This window comes from Metopolophium dirhodum, chromosome 1 (genome assembly GCF_019925205.1).
Source record: "Metopolophium dirhodum isolate CAU chromosome 1, ASM1992520v1, whole genome shotgun sequence".
NCBI lineage: Eukaryota > Metazoa > Arthropoda > Insecta > Hemiptera > Aphididae > Metopolophium > Metopolophium dirhodum.
In genome coordinates, this window is record NC_083560.1 from 105,535,886 (window position 1) to 105,561,405 (window position 25,520).

Sequence of the window (25,520 nt, forward strand, 5' to 3'; positions counted from 1 at the left end):
AAATTTAAAAATTTTTATTTCTAGGATAATTGAATTCTTTAAAAAATAATTTTAAACCATCACCTATAGGTTGAAAAACACCTTTAATAAAAAATGTATTAGGCCCTTTAAGTAATTGAATATAACCTAAAACTTTACGTTCTAATAAAGTAAAAAAAGCAACTCTTATAAAAACTATTAAAAATAAAATCCAAAAATTAATAATTATAATAAATATAAAAATTACTATCTATAATTAAATTCTAAATTTAACACAATTATCTGCCAAAATAGTTAAATTAATTTAATTCACTTAATAAAAAAATTTAATTTAATTATTTAATCCTTTCGTACTAAAATAAATTATTTTTAAAAGATATCAACCAACCTGGCTTACACCGGTTTGAACTCAAATCATGTAAGGATTTAAAGGTCAAACAGACCTAATACTTAAAATTTTGCACCTAAGATTAATTTTAATTCAACATCGAGGTCGTAAACTAATTTTTAAATTTGAACTTAAAAAATGAACACGCTGTTATCTCTAAAGTAACTTTTTCCTATAATTAAAAATTTTAATTCAAATAATCACTAAATAATGTAAAATTTTAAAAAAAGTTTAATAATTTTTTTTATCACCCCAATAAAAAAAATAATAAAATAAAATATTTATAATCCAAAAAAATTAGAATTAATATTTATAAAGTTTTATAGGGTCTTATCGTCCCTTTAAATAATTTAAGCTTTTTTACTTAAAAATAAAATTTTAATTATATAAATAATAAATAATAAAAAATTAAAAGACTTATTAATATGCTACTTTGCACTGTCAAAATACTGCAGCTATTTAATAAATCATTGAGCAGATCCTATATTAAATTAAACTTAATACAATGTTTTTGTTAAACAGATGAAAATAATTTTTGCCGAATTCATAATTTATAAATATAAATTATACTAATTTAATCATTATTACTAAAAATTAAATATTAATTAATAAAATTTAATAAAAAAAAAAAAATAAATTTATAATAAATTAAAACTAAATAAATAATACATTTGTACAAACTTAAAATAAAAATTTCTATTCCTATAAATTATTAAAATAAATAAATTATTATATAAAAATTTTAAGCTTATCCCTAAAATAATTTAAATTTAAAATATTATAATATATAAAATCAAAATACCTAACTTTTAAAATTTAAAATTCAATTTAAATATTAAATAACTAAATATAAAATAACGAATTAAATTACAAAACCAATATTATTTTATAAATATTTATAAAACAATAAATTAATAATAAAATTAATTCTATACATTTTGAGAAATCAAAAAAAAATTAAAAATTTTAATTAACCCTGATACAAAAGGTATTTTAAGTTTGTATTTTGACAACATTTATCAAATGTTCAACATTTATAGCTAAGAATTGGAAATTTAAAACAAGGTTTTTTTTATTTATTTTTAAAATGGATAAGGAAATAAACCTATACCTAATTAATTTTAATATGCTCATTATGGATAGTAGAGACTAGAGAACGATACTTCATACAATATTTCCATAAAAGTTAGATTCGAATGATATATAGGTACATTTTTAATTTTAAACAATTAACGATACATATTTTTTGACATGAAAACGAAATAGACTGAAATAGTGAAATATTATAAAATTAAAAACAAAATAAATTAACTTAACTGACTTCTTAAAATAAAAAATTAACTCATTAATTTCACGTTAATAAAGAAAGAAATTTAGTAAGTTAACAGTTAAGTTAATGAAAAGCCAAAAGTAACTAGTTAAGTTAAAAATTTAAAATAAAATTAACTTTTTAACTTAACTTTAACTTTTTAAATCGTTAATGACCATCCTTGATCGTAATACCGTCGTTGGCAATAATAACATGAAATATATTCTTCTAATTTTATAAATAATTTATATTGTAATAGAATTTTAATAACATTGGTTTTAGATTTTTGTAGGAGCACATATAAAACGTACAATGCATTTGATTACCTTGACTCAAAATACAATCGGAAGAAAACTCTAAATTTGTATTTTTAATAAGTACATCCATATTTTGTTCCAGCTTACTTGTTGAACCTATATTATAAATATAGTATAATATTAATCAACGAATAAACAAATATGGTATTATTATAGATAATTTTAGTAGGTTAGGTCAATAGTAATAGTCTGTCAATATTTGATTTTAAATGAAAAGTTAGCGTATAGTTGTGAGTAATTTAAAGTTTTTAAGAATGTATTTTTTTATGATTATTTGTGGATGGTTTAGAATACTTAAATGTTACGTCAGTCAAAGATTGTTAATTATAATTTAACATTTTGTTATAAATATTTTTTGAATCAGTCATTTAATTTGTTCTACATTTCCAAATTAGTAAGTTAAAATTGGAGCTAAAAAATAAGTGATAACACATTAACAATAGCTATTTACATACAGCGAGTTTCATATTTTATGTGAGAATATTTACCAAGAAATATTAAAATTAGGAAAAAATTATCTACCTTTGTAAAAATGGTTTTGAATCATATTATTATCTAGACATTATTACCTAGAAATTAAAAATGTTTTTATTATTAATCAGAAAGAGGATGTATGAAGGGTAACATTTAAAATTAAAATAAAACGATATTAAATATTTTTACTGGATCATATTATAAATGTAGCTTTGTGTTGCGGAAATTATGTGACCACTCCCCACTCTCATTAACTCTCATTAATATAATTACGCCACTGACCTATACCACCTTATATAAGATATTCAAACAGTCAAATACATGAAGTATCTTCTTTTTTAAATATTAATTGTCACATAATATAATTTGGCGTTTGTGTTTTACTGCATTATAACACTATTTGTAACAATAAATTATAGTCCATAACACTACTATTTGATAACGAGTGTATGACCTATATTATAATATTATGAAAGCAACTATAAACGAATAATAAAATATACTGTATGAATACAATAGTATACAACACGATAGTAACATTTCAGTGTAAATAATTGGTCCAAATGTCCAATAACAACTATTGCAATTATTATGATGACGTTTCCCAACCTGCAGTCAAAACATTAAGCTTAATAATTTAATATATACATAGGAGTCAGTCAAGTAAAGTACTTGAGTAAAAGTACTTGGATCAATTATTTTAATTACTTTCTTAAAGTATCTGTATTTAAAAGAAAATAGGATTATTAAATACTTATTCTTTTTAGTTTATATACTTTCTATTTTGATTTTAATCGTGTAAAATAAAATAAAATATATTGAAAATTTATATTGTAGGTATAAGGTATATTTGTTATTGTAAACTATAATACTCAACCTCGAAATCTAAACTTCAACAAAGAAAACAGATGAGTGTTTCATAGTTACATATTGATACGTTGTAGTTTATATAAGACACATAAAAATCGGTATTAGGGCCAAAGCAGAGGCGTCATTTAAAGTGTTGCAGAGTATGCATATCTAAAATTTATCAAGATGTATTTTGGCCTGACTATAATTTTTCAGCGCCAGACAAAAAATTTTGTTTTTAATTTTTAATTTGTCTTAATGAGCCGTTACAGTGACATTTGTTGTCTCCGTCTTACCAGTGCGTAACATAGCAAATTTTACGCTCAGCAGAACATGTTCATCTCCGTTAGTTTAAAATTTAGATATTATGAAATTTAAAGGTAAGATTATTATCTAGACAATGACATAGGCTTTTTATTATATTTTAAGATGTTCAAACAGCTTACAATTTTAAAATACACATAACTGGTGCGTAACATAAGTTGCTATAAGACAGATACAATAAATGTCGCTGTAACGTCCCCTTAAGTATCGTCAAATATGGCTATGCGATATTATGATTAATGTATTATTAAACTGTTTAAATGAAATATAAAAATGTTTGGTTTATAAAAAATATTTTATCTGTGATTGAGGATTTCAAAGTTTTGTTTTATACATTTATATAAGTACACTATTTATGTACTTATAATATAATTTAGAACTACTGGGCTCCCACACAAATTATTTATTGTTATTTTGAAAAAAAAATGTCAATGTGTTTAGGCACAAATTACTGTCTATAAATATATATATTTAAGTTTAAATACATAAGTACTACCTAAGTAGTTAGAATTATTAGATAATATACAATATTCATAATATATTAGATTATTACATGGATAATATTTAAAGATTCTAATTAAATTTTTTCTTGTAATTACACTACAGTAAAATATATATTGGCTGAAAATTGGTAAGTAGCATAAAATTTATTATTTTCAGTGGTTCAAGAAATATGATAGGAATATATTATATAGGTACCTATTGTTAGTAATTAAGATTTACAGTAATATTAAATATATCAAAGTAAAATATATGGTTTTAAAATTAAAGATAAATGTTACCTATAAATCATAATTAATTTGTTAAACATGAATAAATTCGAATTAATATAGACATTTAAATAAGGATTAATAATAATTAAAATTGTTTTAATGTTTAGTAAAATTTATTGTGACTTATATTCAGTAATCAGTAATCACATTGGCATCATTCACAAATACTGTGGCTCAAAACACTCAAGTTTGTTGACTTATAATGTTATAACTATCTAGTAGGTACCTAATAAGTAATAATTAATTATTTTGTTGTATAATAGCACGCCGCAAACTATAGCATAATACGCCGTATTGCACGTATTATTATAAAATAACTGATGTCTATTGACATAATCATTACAAATTTGGGAACTGTTATTAGGTAAGTATATTAATACATTAATACATTTCGATCGCTGATAGCTATACTGCTATAAACACATTGGTTGTTTGAATAATACATTTCAAACAGCATAATACTATATATTTAATACTATTAGGTATACTAAATTACATTATATAATACCGTTATTAAAATAATTAAAATTATAACATTTTAATAATTCACAAGTAAACAAATTTATGACGACAAAATTTCGGCGCCCGTATCGTTTCTGATAGGAAAGTGAATCTAGTTGGAACTTTAGGGGGGTGGGGTGGTGGTGAGGGGGAGGTGTCAAAAGTAAAAATTTTCAAATAGTTTTCAAAAGCACTTTGGTTTTTGGTGTAACTCTAACACAAATGACCGTAGATACATGAACATTTTAAGGAATGTTTATATTTTAATTTTCTCTACAACATAAAATTTTTAAAATATTTTGACTCTTTTTGATTTGCTTACGGACTGTCGGTTTTCAATTTTTTTAGTTTGTATCTCTATAAATATCAATAAAATGTTATTCGTTGGGAAAAAAGCGTGAAAATTGAATGCAAGGCTCCTGATATATTGTTACAATAGCAGTTGAAAAATATTAAAAATACATAATCACAATTTTCTTTTAAAGTTACAATTTTGACAAAATTTATCAAATTTAAAATTTAATAATAAATTATTCTGTAGTTAAAAATGTATAAAATATTCAACTTATATAGCTATGGGTTAGGTATCATAGGCTGACTGACCGTCTTCTATTTTTAAATAGGCGTGGGAGGCAAAATAGTGGCGTAGCTGTCATTGGGAAAAGTTGGGCAGTTCCCTGGGGCCCAACAACATTACGTGTATATTTAGAATTCCATTTCTAATTTTTACCTTGCCCAATTTATCTTTTGTTTTAAATTTCTAAAAATATTTTAGCTGTATTGTTTAAATATACTAATGAAAGTTTTATATACTTACAAATTTTATCAACATTTAAAAATATATTTTATACAATCAGAAATGTAATTTATTAAATATTAAATATAGACTCATAATTAATTTTAAAAATATTTATTAAAAACAACATATATAGGGAAAATGAAAAAATAGTTAAATGCTGATTATTAATTATTATTTTTAATTTAGAACTTATACAATCTATACCAAAAAAAAAAAATTACAATAAGCATAATGTATATTTTTTAAATAAAAATAAATGCAATGCCAAGAGTTTCTTGAGAGAAGAAGCCATCCAGTGAAGGTATTTCCGCTGATTATTGATTATTAAATTTAAGGTTATTTTTGAAATGTATCGACCATCTCTGACCAGGGATTGATGTTGATTTTTGGAATTAATTGGGAATTACAGAGTTGCAAATCAGCCATTGCAGGTATCAAAAATACTTTTTTCTGCATCATTGTGACATTATTGCTGTTATCACAAAAGATTCTGGCACTTTTCTGATTTCTGTCAGTTGATTTAAATATTATAAAAATATAGTTAAAATCAGGATCATTAATTAAAAAATATTTCAGATATACTAACATTCATTGAATATATTTAGTAAATCGTAAAAATATCTGTCTGCCATTCTAGTTCTTATAAATTGTTCTCTAATAATACATCTCATCGTTGGGCCAACCATTGAGTCGTCTTCGATTGCAATTATTACGATGACGTTTCCCAACCTGCAGTCAAAACATCAAGCTTAATAATTTAACATATACCTTGGAGTCAGTCAAGTAAAGTACTTGAGTAAAAGTACTTGGATCAATTATTTTAAATATTTTCTTAAAGTATCTGTATTTAAAAGAAAATAGGATTATCAAATACTTATTATTTTTAGTTTATATACTTTCTATTTTGAATTTAATTGTGTAAAATAAAATAAATTATATTGAACATTTATACAGGTACCTAATAGGTAGAAGGTAGGTATATTTGTTATTGTAAACTATAATACTCAAACTCGAAATCTAAACTTCAACAAAGAAAATATATGAGTGTTTCATACCCACACAACACACATATATTTATTTTGTGTACAATAAATATTTGATAAAAAATCTTGATGAATAATAAATATTTAATTTTTATTGATTAAAAATTTTTAAATATTAATTTCAATATTTAATAAACTACGTTTGAACCATTTGGAGTTTTGCAATCTATATTTCTAAACAAATATTTAATTGTTATTATCGACTAATGTTCATTAAAAATTAAACTATTAATATAGGTTTATTTATAATAAACAATAACTATATTATTCCAAATTAATAAAAATAAAAAAATAATTTTCTTCGTATATTAATTTAAATTATACAAACAAAATAGTTTTAAATTTAATCATAGCTTATGAGAATCTTATTACATAAATAATACATACATTGTATATAATATATATTATTATATTTTATTTATAATTATAGGTATAAAACAAAATATTTTTAAATTTAATCACATCTTGTGAGAATATGTTACTACCTAAATAATATATATTATATTCGTATATTAATTTAAATTATATAAAATAAAATGTTTTTAAAATTTATCACAGCTTGAGCGAGAACATATTTGATGATATCCTCCATTTCATTTTGAGATGAATGTTTAAATTTATTTTGCTTCTTGACAGCATCTAAAAAATATTTAAAATGAATAATTAGGGTAGCAAAAATATTTAGGATGTTTGGGTATTTTAGCTCTATAAAGCTGCAAAATTAGTGTTAAGTGTAATAATCCTCATCATCATTATTATTATTAGTATATAAATTAATACTCTTATATCTATATATGTATATATTATTGTGTATAAGTTCTATTATCTATAACATGCATTGACTTTGTAAGAATACCAGATATACGGAAAGCGTGTATAATATGCACTAGCAATAGTAGCAGCAGTTCGATCAGATATTCCCGTTCTATCACACGCTAATGCTAGAGCTGGTAACTCGAGTCTCATTTGTGACTGTTTATTAGCACTATACGTTGAAGACAATGAGGACATTGAATTTGGTGAATAATTGGAATCTTCATCTGTATTGTCGTCATTGTCAGTATTATATGTTTCATCCGTTTCTATTGTTTCCATAATATTATTTACACACAGCTCTTTTTTATTATGTTTGTCAATTCGACTTGCTTCTATTTTTTTTCACAGATTTTTCAGAGCAAAGATAGAATTCAATACATTTGCAAGCTGCTAAATCAAATAGTGTTTCTTTTGCATTATTCTGAAATTTTTCTAGATTTGATTTAAAAGTTAATGTATTTTTCCTGTTTTTAATAGATTTAATTATTTTTTGTACTTATCGTGATAATTTATTAACAGTTGAAGTGCACGAATGTGCGATACTATTGGAATAGAGGCTTTCTGCCATATTTTTTCTACATCTGTCACTACTATTTCAGAAATTATTTTAACAGTTGGATCTTTTCCATTACTATTTTGTTTTAATTGGTTTCTTACTTGTAAATAGAACTTCATTACATCTTCATAGGTAGGTAAAACTAAATTACTAAGATCACGAGTGTCACCAAAAATTGGACATTTTGACTTAATTCTGGTACAAACAGCCATTTCAGAAATTAATTGAAAATTAAACGAATAAATGCGTTAATAACTTTATATTAGCACTGTAAAACGTCGTTTACGTCCACACTCGATGATAAATAGTGCGATACTAATCGTAAGTCAAATGATAATAATGCTGATTGCCTTATTTAATCTATTAAACTATTAACTATGGTCAAAATAAATTTGGTGATATCGTAAAGTAATAAAAATAATGATACTTAGGTTTTTCGTTTCCTATTTCTATATATAGATTTTAAATGCTCGGCGGCACCTCAAAACAACACTCTATGTTGACAATTTTTTTTTTTACATATTATACATACTAGAACACAAGTTTTCCTTACTATTATAAAATTAAATTACAAAATAAATATTTTCGTTCCACCCTAGTGTATATAGTTCAGAGGTGATGTCTAAGATTAGAACCTCATTAGAAATTATCGGTCATCACATTTACAAGGTGATACCGTTTAGCTTAAATAGGAAAGCGATAGGGATAGTAAGGGAGTTGATTACTGGAGACGACGTGAGTACGTTCTTGAATATATCTATTCAAGACGTTTGTTACTTTTAATAAAAACACTTTGAGTATACGTAAATTTGTGTGTCTTTATTATTATACCTCTAATTCAAATTCGAGTGTTGAAGCGGACACGTTACAACATAAGACATTACAATTTACAGCCATAAAAGTTGAGTATTATATTTAAAAAGGTATAGAAGATAATACAATATTAATGTATATATATAAACGTGGGATTATTTGTATTATCTATTATCATCAGATTTACTATTATATTTATATTTATTATCAGTGCTTTAATCTATTGTATTGTATTAAGTTGTTAGTATATTGTTGTGTCACAATAACACGGTCCAGTCAGTAGTGAGTGAACCGTGATCGTGATTGCACCGAGTAGGTTAAGTTGTTACAGTAATACAGAATTATTTAATACTTGACATTGTTGTGTTCGTTAATATCACCCTCAACCCACTTGGAGTTACCTATACAACACTGTATTAACTTCTACATATATATATAGGTGTACATATAATATATTATATAAATAAGAAGAATTATATTTTATCAAGTGTTAATTGAATAATCATTTCATTATTTCTGATTATAATAATATTAATAACTATATATAGGTATATATATATAATAGTAAAAATTATATCATACCAAAAATCACAGAAGTACAACCCAGACAGCAAAATTTTTTTTTGCCCTTTTTACCGGTGTATGAGTAATCTTTTAATAATTCGTCTTTAAATAATTTTCCCTTCACCCGTTTGACCATTGCCTTGGCATGTTTACTGCCGATGTATGAAAGTTCATTTACCTCAAAAATTAGTAAACATACAAATAAAAGGAACATTTTCTTTATACATAGTACATTAGTACTAAATACATTATAATACCGGTTACCCAGCAGCATATTATATAATTTCTTACCAACTGACTACGGAATTCCTTACTGGCAGAATTTTTTCTTCAAAGATTTCAAGATCAATTATATTGTCAAGAAGTATATTGAAATCTTTATCAATTAAAGAAGATGATTCATTGTTGTTAATATTGGAAATGTCATATGATATTTTCAAGTCTAGTTTCTATTATCTCCAGTCTTTGGGCCATATCTCATTGGTTATTTACTGCTCGCTTTAATTCAAATTTTAAAAATGAAAGCCTATGAAGCACTTCTTTTCAAATTCTGTAGTTCTGATCAAAATAAAAATAATACTATCGGTTTACATATTTTTAATATATTGTTAGGTATTATTTTGCATATACAAATATATTTATTATTAGTGATAAAAAATGAATTAATATTGAAAAATACTAAAATGTAGTAGGTGTATATTATATAGCAGGTTATATATAATTATATTTGTTATAGTATCTCATAAATATTAATTAATTTAATAATTATAGCAACATATTGCATAAAATATATAAGATTACCATAACTTTAATTGTGCACAATAATTATATTAATAATATAAATAATTTAATATATTAAATACAATAAAATAAAAATCCAGTTTAAAATGCTTATTTTAGTATAGTTTTGTAAATTGTTGGAGAGAACCCTATATATATTCAAAATGTAGAGAAATAATAAATGTAAGATTTAATTTACTTTAACTAAATTTATATTATATATTATCATAATTCATAGCTAAAATCAAGTAATGGGAGTTTTGGTGATTGTATAAGAAATAAAACTATAGTTATATGAAAGTTTCATTTCCATATAACTATATCCTATACTTGACACAATATGCATTAACTAAAATAAATGGTTAACTATTATTTATTATTATGTGCAGTTAAAGTATTAAGTAATTATGAAATGGATGTTTTACAATTAATATTATTTTATTTATTACACTAACCCTTTGAAACTGATACAGAATTAGAAATTTCTGGGGTCTGGTTGATTGTAATTTGATTGATGGCATATTGAGGTGTCTCTGCATAACTTCTGAGCTTCCATTATCAGCTATTATATCGTATTAGAAATATTAACTTTTTTGATTGTTTATATATAGGTAGTTCAAATAAAATTGCATGAAGAAATTACTAATTTCAAGATCAGTTGATATTACCTCATTACTGCAGGTAGTTTCAGTACCTTTATTATTTGAGTTTTTATCAAGATAATCATGTTCAAGATTTGTCTGATTAACTATTAAAAAAATAAATATATAAAATTAGATATTTTTGCTATACCTACAAGCTAAAATTCTTACACAAGAAAAATTATAGAAGCTACAGCCACTTAATTAAAAAAAAAATACACTGACAACAAGATATATATTACCAATAAATAAAACAATATTTGATTTGCCTGCCCATCATACTACTATACAAATTATATATGATATTATTTTAAAACATTTACCCATATGTTTGTTCTTGGAGGTCTCATGAATAGATGTATTATTATCACTAAAAGATAATTGTTTCACAATTGATGACTTTGAAGCATAACGACCATCTGTATATTTTGGAAGAGTACTATTAGCTTGTAGATTTTTCAGCACTTCATAAATTAAATATAAATAAACCATATTTAAGTAATTTAACATAATATTAACTGTGAATGTTATTAGATATTATTTTACTGGCTAATAAAAATATGATATATATATATATAACATACATTTAAATATACATTATATAACTTAAAAAGGACTTATATTATATGATACAACGAAACACAATGTAGTATACAGTGTGTTTCACTCAAATGGTAACACGAAATATTTCCGTTCAGTGACCTTGGATTGAATTGGGGATTTTTCGAGGAGCTAGGAAATACTAAAATACACATTTTGTGATCATTTTCGAATTTTTAATTCTTTTATTGTGCGCATGCCCAATAAAACTTACATTTTTTAAAATGGAAACACCTATTTTCAACACCAGATTTCAATAGCACTATTTTTTTTTAAGCAACTTTGATAAACAAAATGATTCCAAAATGATCACAAAATGTGTATTTTAGTATTCCCTAGCTCCTCGAAAAATCCCCAATTCAATCCAAGGAAATATTTCGTGTTACCATTTGAATGAAACACACTGTATATAAATCTATATTAACTAAACTATATGTTACACAAATAACCTATTTTACCAGATATTTTCAACACTTTGGCCGTATGATAACTGTATTCAATATCATTAGGAATGCTTTTTAGTTCAACACATTTTTTTAATGCGTTGGCATTTTTAGTATTCGGCTATGCGCAAGTGCCTTCTTTTTTTTGAACCAGCTAGCTGAAACAGCTTCTATTGAATTGTTTTCATAAAATTCAACAACCAAATAATGGGACATCTTTATTTTACACTATACCAAAACATACAAACTCTTTAATACAAATTACAATTACAATAAATGACTAACATAAATATTACTATAATAATAAAACATATAAAAATGTGTATCAAATCCTACAAGAAACTTGGCTTAGTAAAACGTATGTGTAAAGATTTTTACGATGAATCAGCCCTAAAAATCTTGTACTTTACGCTAGTTCGTTCTAACTTTGACTATGCCTCTATAATTTGGCATACTAATAATATTATCCAAAACCATAGTCTATCTACTGTACAGAATAACTTTTTAAGATACCTATCATATAAATATCATTATATAAGAACTCCTCATTCTGGATATGAAACCGTTTGTAATCTCTTTAATATAATGCCATTAAATAAAAGATTTATTATCTTAAACTGTAAATTTTTATATAAATTATTACATAATATTATAGATTGTCCCGAAATAATCGAACGTTTAAATTTTAGAGTAAACCAATCTAATTCCAGAAATAATTCCACTTTTTATCTTTCCTCTTTCTCTTCAAACTATATGCTATATACCCCTGCAAATATACTTATGTCAGCAGCTAATTCAACTAAAGACTTAGATTTATTTAACACTACCTTATTTAATTTGTCTAATATTTGATCTAATCATCTCTTATCCTCTTCTATTTCTCTGCTTTCTATATCATATTATCCCCCTTTTTATTTTTTTTTTACCTATATTTATAACCACTATACTCTCAATATAATTATTTATTCATACTATGCTGTTTTTATATAATATCTTTAAGTTTAAATCGTTATTTAATATTTAAGATTTGTATACATATACTTTTTTTTTTTCTTCTTTTTTCCTTTGTTCTGTTTTATGTTATTTGTATTCACATTACTTTTAAGTTGTAACCCATATTATGTGCACTTAACACAAACTGTCACTACAATATTTTTGTAATTGGAATTTATTTCCGTAAATAAATTATTATTATTATTATTATTATTATTATTATAAATTAAATTTTATATTAAATAGTAAACAGGTACATAAAAATGTATTAACATATATATCAATAAACTGTCAGTAATTCAAAAATTAAATGAATGTAAAATAGGGTATGCAACATTTACATTACTATCACTAGTCAATATCATATATTTTACGAATTCAGTATTCTCAATGTCTATGGTGGAATAAAATTCTGATAAATTTTTTACCACAGCAATACCTAATTTAAGACTACTGATGGGTTTATCAAAAAAAATGCTATTAGTTTCAAAATGCTTAACTACGAAAACATATTTTTCTGTTGTAGAATCACGACATATATTAAAAACCTTAACAATTTTAAGACATGTTTCATCTGTGAACCCAATATAGCTGTCTGATGAAGACTTAATATTTATTTTAATATTATTTTTAAAAACTATCTGGAAATGTGGAACGGTTAAGTGCTTAAATACTGAAGGTCCATAACTGTAAGGTTTTTTATAAATTATTTTTTTTTGAGAATTCAAAACAATTGGTTGGTTAAAGAATAAAGATTCATGGTAGCGTTTAATATCTTGTTCAAGTGGTTTTTCATGTATCCGGACCATTTTTTTTAAAAACTTTTATGTAATTATCAAAAGGAAAACATGAACACTCTTCAAGCGACTTAAATTTTCTAAAATCGTCAACTATGTGCAATAACCCATACACATTATGAAAAATAAACTGAGGACCATACATTTTACTAACATTTTCAACAAAGTATTTAATAAGTTTTTCACTGAAATTCACTAACTTTTCAGAACAACCAGGACATAAGAGAACTCTAAAACTGATGTGTAAACACAAAAAAATGAAAACAACATTCATTATTTAAAATATCTTTTAAGACCACAGGTCCTGTATATAATAAAAATAATCTAAACTCAGTTGCTTTAAACCGGCAAATTTCAGTTAACCCTCTACATTTTCTTGAAAAATCACTCGGTACAAAGGTATACAATAACGATAAATGATTTGAAATATTCTTGACACTTCGATTTGGAATACGGACATTGATAGGAGCATTTTTTGATACACCGAACCAGAGTAACAGCATTTTTTTCTTAACCTCCATACATACCAAATGCATATTGTCAAGACTGAAATCTTCAACTATATAAGTGATACTTACTTGGTATGTTTATTTGACACTTAACAAACAAATTAACTTCCGAACATTTCTTTATAGTTTAAAAATCGTACCAAGCATCGTAGTAACTAAGATAAATAATTCGTTAATTTTTTTTGTAACTAATTTTCAACTTAACTGTAGTATTTTTATCAAATTTAACGTGTTAACTTCGAGCTAATTATATACAGATTTATTTAAATTAAGTTAAATTATTATTTGTTTTCTAACCATTTATTTATAATTTTGTTGCGTATTATAATTCATAAAAATGTTCAAGAATATTATTGATTTGTGCAGATTAATTACTATTTTCTATTGATATACAATAGGTACCTATTACTATATATTAGGTACGTATAGTATAATGCGTATAGGTAGTTTAATATACAATACGAGTTATATAATACTGCGGGGTAGTGATTGTATAGTGGATGTTACTAATTTACGCGATTAGGTAAGGGGAATGAAATAAAGTTTCACTTTATCGGATAATAGGTATTGTCTAGAAGAACAGTGGGATCAGCCAAAGTCATGCCCCCCCCTTCAGTACATTACAGTTATGGCGTTAGAGAGCACTGGTAATAAAGACGCGAAAAAAATTGCGTTAGTACTAGCTTCCAAATGGTTGTGCACAAACTACGTGCCATTCTATAACAACACGAAAATGTATGAAAAGTAAGTCCGATTTGATGAAATAAATGAATAAAACAATTTATAGGGTAGAAAGGGGATACTGTATAGTGTAAACAATATTATTTTAATTTATTATAAATATAGGTACTTTTCATTAAGCTGTTTTTGACTATCAATTTATATTTATAATTCACAATGTACATAACCATTATAGGGGTATAATTATTTGAGACAAATGCCTAAAGTTGCTAAAAAAAAGTTTTACAATATTGTATTTCAGTAGACACAGCTTAGAACACTTTGAATTCCCCATTATCATTTCTTCTTTTTTTTATAACAAACTTGTCCATAGTATAGAAATAAAATAAGTAGGTAGTTAACTTAATTTAACAGAATAGATAATTAGTAAATTAAAATATTAAATAATTAATGTTTGTTATTTCTACAAAACTAAAAAAAACACGTTATAAAACTTGGGACACAGATTCAGGGGACACACTTTGATTTTCAGGGGACATAGTATTTTAGCCCCTGGTAGACTGTACATTTTTTAATACTTGTTACTACATCTGCAGACCTATTGAAATAAATCATACTGTCGTTGGTTATCGTGTATACTAATTCGCCAAATGTTTTGACAGTACCGAGCGGACGAAGGCGGCCAATTAGGACTCAGTTCGGAAGAATATACAACTGTAGTAAACCGACGTTTTTACATAAAAATGGTTTAGGTGGTTTAACTGATAGGCAGGTTTCACGTGAATTGTAGACTGCAGTGCCTAAAATACATCTGATTTCAGGGGACACACTACACACTTATTAGTTTCACTGTTACTTTTGGGCTCTGACAGTTTTCTATAGTAAAAACTGTGGGAGTTGTAATACACAAAATTCCCGCCCCCCACTTTCATATACTAAAAAACAAATTTGATAATGTTTAGAACATAAAATTGGGTTTGTTAAATAAACTGTTATAATATTATATGTATAGTATTATGTATGTAGATCCTTTTAGTTACATTTATTATAAAACAAAATAACTATCTAGTTCTTTATAATTCTATTTATGATTATACTTATCAGTTTAAACTTTAATTTTTTTAATATTTTAACATATATTTGACTTAAAATAAACTACAATAATACAAATTTATAATATGATATAGTACCTAAGGTACCTTAGGTACCTAATTATATAATATTATGAAAATATTTATATGTTACCCATAAATCATAATTAATTTGTTAAACATTAATAATTTCAAATTAATATAGACATTTAAATAAGTATTAATGATAATTAAAATTGTTTTAATGTTTAAAAACATTTATTGTGACTTATATTCAATAATCAGTCATCACATTGGCATCATTCACAAATACTGTGGCTCGAAACGCTCAAGTTTGATGACTTATAACCAGGGCTAGGATTTATATGCAAAAGCATGTTTTTTTTGCGACTTCTGATTATTGATTTAGTCAGTAATGTCCACGAACACCTCATGATGAGATAAATTGTGGTATTTTTATTTTGCATGTTTTTGCATATTTTGGATGAAATGCATATTATTGCATATATTGATTAAAATGAATATTATTGTACATTTTGATTATAAGAATGCGAAAAATAAATGTTTTATAGTAAATTTCATAATACTTGGTTTTTTGTCAAACATAAATTTTATTTTTATAAATACAATCCTATGGTACAATAGGTATGCGATAAAAGATTAAATAATTTGACATTCATTTTCGAAAATTTGAAAAAATATGTGATCGTAGCATGTAACACTTGTAGTAAATGTGAATTATAAAATTTATTTCTAAATTATTTTTTTTTCTCAATTATATTATATTAAGGTGCCCGATGCCGATGCCATTTTGTCCCCAAAAATATATTCTGCGGGAATAATTATACCACCTTATAGAATCAACCAAATTTCATAATTTTTTATTTAATTGCTAGAGAGAAATATTCTACAGCCCGCATCGATCTCTGTTTTTCAATATTTCATTCTCAAACTTTATAATATGTCTAAAAAAATACAAGATAAAAAGCATTTTTTTTACAAGTTTTTTAATACAATTATTTGAAATAAAATACAAAATCAGAGATTGGTGTGGGCGGTAGGAAGTCTTCTTCTTTCAGATAAAAAAAAAGTCATCAGAATCCGACAATTCTACAAAGCTTGAGCGTTATTCCCGTAAAGTCGTTTTTTTTTGATATAATACACCCTATCAACCCCCCCCCCCCCCCTCCCCCATAAATAGGTATCAGGTAGTAGATTAGTGTAAAAGTCTTATAATTGAAGTGGCAACTAAAATATAAAATTTAATTTTCAAATTTTATAGAATTATGAAAAATTTGAAAAACTGGTAACGTGACCCTAAAGACGAACAGCTAATCACTGATGTATTTCAACAAAAAAATATTTTTTTTGTAACTATATTTTTGTGTTTATCTTATAAAAATTTAAATGCATATTTTTGCATATTTTGGTAAATAAAACGCATATTTTACCGTTTTTTATTGCATACAAATCCTAGCCCTGCTTATAACTATCTAGTAGGTACCTAATAAGTAATAAGTAATAATTGTGCTGTAAAATAGCACGCCGCACACGATAGCAAAATACGCCGAATTACCTGTATTATCATAACACATTTGGGAACTGTTATTAGGTATATTAATAATTTTCGATCGCTGATAGCTATATTGCTATAAATACATTGGTTGTTTGAATAATAAATTTCAAACAGCATAATACTATTATTCTAAATTATATTATATAATACTGTTATTAAAATAATTAATATTATAACATTTTAATAATTCACAAGTCAACAAATTTATGACCACAAAATTTCGGTGCTCACAAAATACTGACACCCGGAGCAGTTGTACCTAGTGTCCTCCACCACCCCCCCCCCCCCTAAACGGCCCTGAAACGATGAATGTATTGATTTTACAATAATGTGATTTTTTTTTAAAGTTTATTTCTTAATTTTTTTTATTTTTGTGTCTGTCATCACCTTTTGGTGTAACTCTAAAACAAATGACCGCAGATACATGAAAATTTTACTGAATAATAAACTAATGAAAGTTTTATATACTTACAAATTTTATCAACATTTAAAAATGTAATTTATTAAATATTAAATATAGACTCATAATTAAGTCGATTATAAGTACCTATTAATTATAATGTGTATATATGTATATTTAAGTTCAAAATATATATCCACCAAACTATTACAGCAACTATAAATGCTTTTTAATTGCAATTAGTACCTAATATTATATGTATGCCTTATTGAGCATTGACGTACATGTCAATATAAAATTATATACACAAAATTACAAATATCATAAAATATCATGTTCGCAAATTATCACATTAACAAAAAATAAATATTAATATAGTTAAATTATTTAATGTTACATTATAAGATACATTTAATTTCCAATTACTATTGGAAATAAATATATTTTATTCAATGAAGAGAAAATAAAGATAGAATATTAATGATAAAGATTGAATAATAAATTATGAGTTTTAAGATTTATTCAATTTTTAACCATCTTTAAAAATTAAATATTGTTGAGCCAATATTTATTCATACAAAACATAAAAACCAGTATTCGGCAAAAGCAGAGCCGTCATTTAAGATGTTGCGGAGTATGCATACCTAAAATTTATCAAGATTGTATTTTGGTCTGACTATAATTTTTCTGCGCCAGACAAAAATAATTTTTTTTTATTGGCCTTAATGGGTCATTACAGTGAAATTTGTTGTCTCCGTCTTACAAGTGTGTAACATAGCAAATTTTAGACTCAAATTATTATTAAAAACAAGATATATAGGTAAAATAAAAAAAGATTATATTAAAGGCTGATTATTAATTATTTTTTTTAATCTAGAACTAATGCAATTTATACTAAAAAAAGGTGGATAAGTGGATGTCGCTCTGCTGTACAGTAGGTTACAAGTAAGTCACTGTAATGGATGGTGTTAAATTTGAATTCAATGATATAATATCATTGTATAAGAAAAACGATTCTGAGCGAAAACGGTCAGTCAGCCTATGATTTTTCCAAGTATATTTGATGATATTATTGTGAATAAAGTAATTTATATATAACCTATTTACGACGTGGAGCCTTGTTTTAAATTTTCAATCCTTAGCCATAAAAGTTAAAAATGTATAAAATTTATAAATTTTTAACCACAAAATAATTAATTAATTATAAATATGATAAATGTTGTCAAAATTTGAACTTTAAATGCTTATAAAAAAAAATTGTGCCTATATATTTTTAATATTATTAAACTACTATTAGAACGATATATCAGGAGCCTTATATTAAATTTTCACGCTTTTTTACCCAACAAATAAAAATTTATTGATATTTATAGAAAAAAAAACTAAAAAAATTGAAAACTAACAATGTCCGTAAAAAGCTCAAAAAGAGTCAAAATATTTTCAACATTTTATGGTGTATAGAAAATGCTAATATAAACATTCAGTGAAATTTTCAAGTATCTACAGTCATTCGTTTTTTAATTACAATAAAATAAGAAAATTGTTACATGAGAAATCGAGTAAATATCAAATGTTGTAAAAATATAAATTTCAGAAGCTCATAAAAATTTAATTTAAGTTTCTTCTAGACATTTTTTTTTTTGATAAAGGTAGACAAACTTATGAGTAATCTTATATTACATTTTCAAATCTTAGATTTAAAAAGAAAAATTTTTATGAATTCTCAACTCCAAATAATTTGCTATTTTTTGTGATTTTTCCGTATTTTGTCATAATTTGAACTTTAAATGCTTATAAATAAAAACTGTGACCAAGGATTTTTAATTTTTTTCATCTGCCTTTGAAACAATAACCTAGGAGCCTTCTATTAAATTTTCAAGCTTTTTTACTCAACAGATAAAATTTTATTGATATTTATAGAAAAAAAAACTAAAAAAATTGAAAACTGACAATGGCCGTAAACAGCTCAAAAAGAGTCAAAATATTTTGTAAATTTTATGGTGTATAGAAAATGCTAATATAAACATTCAGTCAAAATGTCATGTCCTTACGGTCATTTGTTTTAGAGTTACACTAAAAACCAAAATCGATTTTCTCGAAAACAGATTTTGCGTAAAAATTCCCGTTTTTCCTTAATTTTTCTTTTGTTTTTCACGTCGCTTGTGAAAATTACTGGGAAATTTTTTGACCCCCCAAAGTACCAACTAGATTCACTTTCCTATCAGAAAAGTTACTATTGAAGAAAATCCAAGCTCTTTTACTGTCTTAAAAGGTGATGACAGACATAAAAATAAAAAAAATAAAAAAAAAAAAAAAAAAACACACATCATTGTAAAATCAATACATTCATCGCTTCGCTCAGAATCTAAAAAGTATAATAAGCCTAATGTCTGTTTTTTAAATAAAATTAAATGCAATGGCTTGAGTTTTATGAGGGAACAAACCATCCAGCGAAGGTACTTCCGCTGATTATTGATTATTAAATTTAAAGTTATTTTTGAAATGTTACGACCATCTCTGACCAGTGATTGATGTTAATTTTTGGAATTAATTGGGAATTACAGAGTTGCAAATCAGCCATTGCAGGTATCAAAAATACTTTTTTCTGCATCATTGTGACATTATTGCTGTTATCACAAAGGATTCTGGCAAGCGTCACTTTTCTGATTTCTGTCAGTTGATCTTAAATATTATAAAAAAATAGTTAAAATCAGGATCAATCATTAAAAATATTTCAGATATACTAACATTCATTGAATATATTTGGTAAATCGTAAAAATATCTATCTGCCATTCTAGTTCTTATAAACTGTTCTCTAATAATACATCTCATCGTTTGGCCAACCATTGAGTCTTCTTCGTGTTTCTCAAACAATGCACCTACCAATAGCTCTATATCTCTCCAATGTTTGTATTGCTTCAATAGTCTATCAGTTGACTAAATATTATAATATACAGGAATAAAGTAAGTACTATATCATTATTTAATATTTAATATACTTTTAAACTTACGCCTTCAACCATGATCTTGGATAAATCTTGTACACTTCTGATAGCTTTTAGTCGACAATATTTTCTAAATTCTGTGTAGCTTGGTATACCATGATCGCGGGTTCGTTGTATATCCAAGCTGACGATGTCCATTCCAAACGCGTGGTTTGGATAAACACTGTATAAGTGATTTGTAAGCTGATAAAAAATTTGAATCACTAATGTTAAATTATAGTTAAACGTATAATATAGTCTGTTAAAAGGATTATGTAATGTAATGTCATTGCGTTATATTGATTGTATTTCAAAAACCAACCGTTTTAGTAAATAGCATATCAATTTTTTGTGTATTCTGCGTAGATAGCCCTCTGACAAGCTGATCCATCTAATTTAATAGTAAACCAGTTGGTCGGTTGTAATGTTCCTTTAGTGAAAGACTTGCGTTGATCATTCAGCCTTCCGTATATAAACTAAAAAATACGTAGGTTCATACAAATTAGTAATTATAAGTAGGCTATATGCGATGATTCTCTTTAGAAACAAAAGCACAGCAATCGACATAATAATATATTCTTGTGTACATTATCAATTTTTAGGTTGGCACATGTATTTATTGTTGTCATATTATATTGTTGAGTCTACAATGTAGACAGTCGTCAATATAATTGTATTTAATATAATATAGGTAGTATAGGTGCAAATATATTTTAGTAACTTTTAAATGTAGATAGGTCAAACAACGAAGGAATCTGTGCTGAAGTGACAGTAGAATTTTTCTAATTTATAACACCGCAATTCGCGTGTACCAATAAACTTGTTTCTGATCTAAAACAGTGATTGAGTTTTATTTCACCAATTTTACCTTCTTACATTTAAAAAAAAACAGTGGCCCATACGATTATTTAAACCAAATAGTACATGTTATATAGAATCTTGAGTAATTCTAATTTAGAAGGAACCGACAAGCACATACTATCGTACTTCAACAACGCTAATTTAATTTGTTTTAGATAGAGTCAGTCTAAGTATCTTCCATATATAAACTTAACAAAAACGTAGGTTCATACAAATTAATAATTATAAGTAGGCTATATGCGAAGATTCTCTTTAGAAACATTAATCAACAGAACATGTTTCTTATATATAATTATTTTTCATTGATATACAAATGTAATATAATATTAATTCAAATTTATGTTAAGACATTTTAAAATGTATAGTCATATTATAATACAATTTCCGATTTATTATATTATAATAAAGATCTTGTTGCCATTACACACATTACTTGGAATGTTTAAAATTAAAATTTACTCATCGGAAAAAAATATTTAAAAAAAATATAGATATTTAAATCAGGTATCCAAAATGAAAATTATAATAGTACTATAACTTGTAGGTATCAATATAATTAAAATGGAAATTATTTTTGGAATAACATTAACATTCATATACATTTTAACAACACCACCTACAGTCTACACATATAGTAAATTAAATAATTAAAATAAAAACATTATAATATTTAGATGCTTATGTCTTATTTTATTGTTTAGTGCCTCGTACCTATTATGTGACATTGTTACGTGCGTTGCCCGAGAATCCCCGCGAAATTGATTCCGCGATTATAGGTACGTCGAATAATAAAATTATACCTAATATGTAAAAAATGAATAAAGCATTCATAATTAATAAATTAATTGATAAGAATGGTATTGCGGTTACAAATGGAAAAAATATTTGTGATGGTTGGTAAAAAAAATAAATAATAATATCAAACAAAAACGTTATGAAGAAAAATCATAGAAGGATAATAAAATTTAAATGTAATCACTACATTAAAACATTAACAATCACAATCCAAAGATTGTTTACATCTTTAACGAAGTTAGACACGTATATAATTTTAAAATAAAACGTTTAGTATATGTATCAATCACTTGCACAATCAATCCTAAATATTATGGAATAATTACATGGGGCCAATCATAATATTATAACAGTTATTTATTTATTTACATCAATCAATTAAAAATAACTGTAAATAGCTTAGTTAAATATTTGTTGAACAAATCAAAATATACTAGTTGATAGCGATTATGTACTTAGTGAATTCACTATAAAACGATATTAAATATTTTTACTGGATCATATTATAATTGTAGCCTTGTGTTGTTTTTTAAATAAAATTAAATGCAATGGCTTGAGTTTTATGAGGGAACAAACCATCCAGCGAAGGTACTTCCGCTGATTATTGATTATTAAATTTAAAGTTATTTTTGAAATGTTACGACCATCTCTGACCAGTGATTGATGTTAATTTTTGGAATTAATTGGGAATTACACAGTTGCAAATCAGCCATTTCAGGTATCAAAAATACTTTTTTCTGAATACTTTTTTGAATCACTGAAAATAAAAAAATTTATAGTGCCAATATTCCGCCTATTTCATTTCTTTTATTCAAAACACAATAGACCGTACTTATTTTCCTTTTTCCGCAAGGGGTCACTAATAATTGATTTGATAAATTTCATTGAATTCAAATTTTACACCATCCTTAACAGTGACACACTTGTAACCTACTGTAGAGCAAACCGACATCCACTTACTCACTTTTTTTCTATGAATGTCAATAAAACTTTATTTGTTGATTAAAAATACTTGAAAATTTAATACAAGGCTCCTACTGTATTGTATAAAATTTTTCTTTTTTAATCCAAGTATTTCAATGTAATCCTTCAGTCTTTGATATTATTCATATAATAAGACATAGGTTGTAGGTATAACTATATATTATTATTTGTAACAAAAAAAAAAGGTTGTATTCGAATCCATTCCTTCAAAATGTGTTTTTAATATTTTACACGCAAATTAAATAGATCATGACTGATGTATTCAAAAAGTTATTTGTAGACATAGTTTCATAAAACAAATAAGAGTTATACTTTTTTATAGAATTATATTATAAGTATCTACTTAATAAACTATGTTCTTTAATGACATATTTATTATCCGTAATAAGTAGGTTGTCTAGTTGTAGGTATGTCCTATGTACTGCAGGTATATTTAGAATACATGATTGATAATATTATATAGAATACTATTCAAAATAAACTGCACCCAATATAACAAAAAGGTGGAAAAATGGGTATACCGCTCTGCTTTACAGTAATTGTCGGGCATGTGATTGTAATGATCGTAAGAACTAAGTAATCAAATTAAATAATATAAAAAATAAATGCTAATATAAACATTTGGTGAAAATTTCAAGAGTTTATTTGTTTTTGTATTGTAAAATATCAATTGATAAATTGAAAAAAATTGATTGATGGGAATTCGTTAATTTACCATTAAAAAGGTATACTATCGTAAAACTGTTAAATTCAAATACTCATAAAAAATTAATATTAAATCTGTAGGGAATCATCTATTAAATTTTTAAATGTTAGTAACCTTTCACCTATGAAAAGAAAATGTTTTATAAATTTTTAACTGAAAAATACTTAACAAATTTTCGGAATTTTTTCAACATTTTAATTTCATATAATCTATACTCCGTCAGCTTACATTAGTGCTACATGAGCTAAAACTATTGCAATTAGGTACATAATATTAAAATTGTTGACCAAACTTTACATATTACAATCATTGATATTGTATATATGATAAATATTATCTTATGTCTTTAATGATTAAAATTTAAAACTATGTATATAATATTATAGATAAGCCGATAAGCAGAATATTAAGAACACCTTACCTGGTTTGTCTAAACCTAAATCAATACATTTGTTGCATACGCCATGGAGGCAATTCAATAATTTTGAAGTAGTGTCCAAAAGCTTTGCGCAAGTCACATATATGTTCAATTCCCAAAGTTGTTTGGCACTCACGGTGAGCTTGCTTTTATTTCTGGCAGACTCCATTACGAAGGTACTCTGTAATTAAAAAATTGTATGTTTATTCATTATTGTAATACATTTTGTAGGTACCTGCTACCATATCATTATTTAATAATATTAATTACAAGAAACTACGTGAACAAGGTGGGCATCGTTGTCAGCAGTTATCATAATTTATGAATAATATAGATTATATGGACAATAGAGTTTGGTATTATAATGGTATTAAAGCCGTACCGATGTAAAATTATGTAAAAAATAAATGTAGGATATAATGTTCTCGGCACAGTCATCTCGATCATCACTATATTCTTTCAGCATTATTCATTATTTAGATTACAGTCCGCAGTATTGGCCGTTCGGTACGCGGCACGCCCCGCCCTTTTCTCCAGTACCACTACTCACTTCTAACTATTATAATAGTCAATAAATAATAATAATACTAGTCGGTTTAAGTCGGTACCATCCTATTCAACCTACTTTAACGATTAGTTAGCTATCAGATAGTTCTCTCATAGGGTATATGAGTTTATCGATGGCTTCATTTGGGGGGCTGGAGAATTTCTCCATCCCCCATTTGACAATTTCGAAAAATACTGAGAATTTTCAA

At 25.3% G+C, this 25,520-nt stretch overlaps 1 protein-coding gene and 1 pseudogene across 1 annotated transcript; both read right to left on the bottom strand.

The window, feature by feature from the left end:
* Positions 1 to 7,214: 7,214 nt before the first annotated feature.
* LOC132949219 (uncharacterized) lies at positions 7,215 to 17,635 on the bottom strand (annotated as a pseudogene).
* A 2,872-nt stretch (positions 17,636 to 20,507) lies between these two features.
* Positions 20,508 to 21,409, bottom strand: LOC132937494 (peroxidase-like). Its single transcript, XM_061004316.1, has 4 exons — positions 21,324 to 21,409; positions 21,029 to 21,205; positions 20,765 to 20,954; positions 20,508 to 20,698 (listed from the first exon to the last, which is right to left on the bottom strand). Exons 1-4 carry the CDS (start codon positions 21,390 to 21,392, stop codon positions 20,508 to 20,510), a joined length of 627 nt encoding a protein of 208 aa, XP_060860299.1. The 5' UTR covers positions 21,393 to 21,409.
* Between the last annotated feature and the right edge of the window lie 4,111 nt (positions 21,410 to 25,520).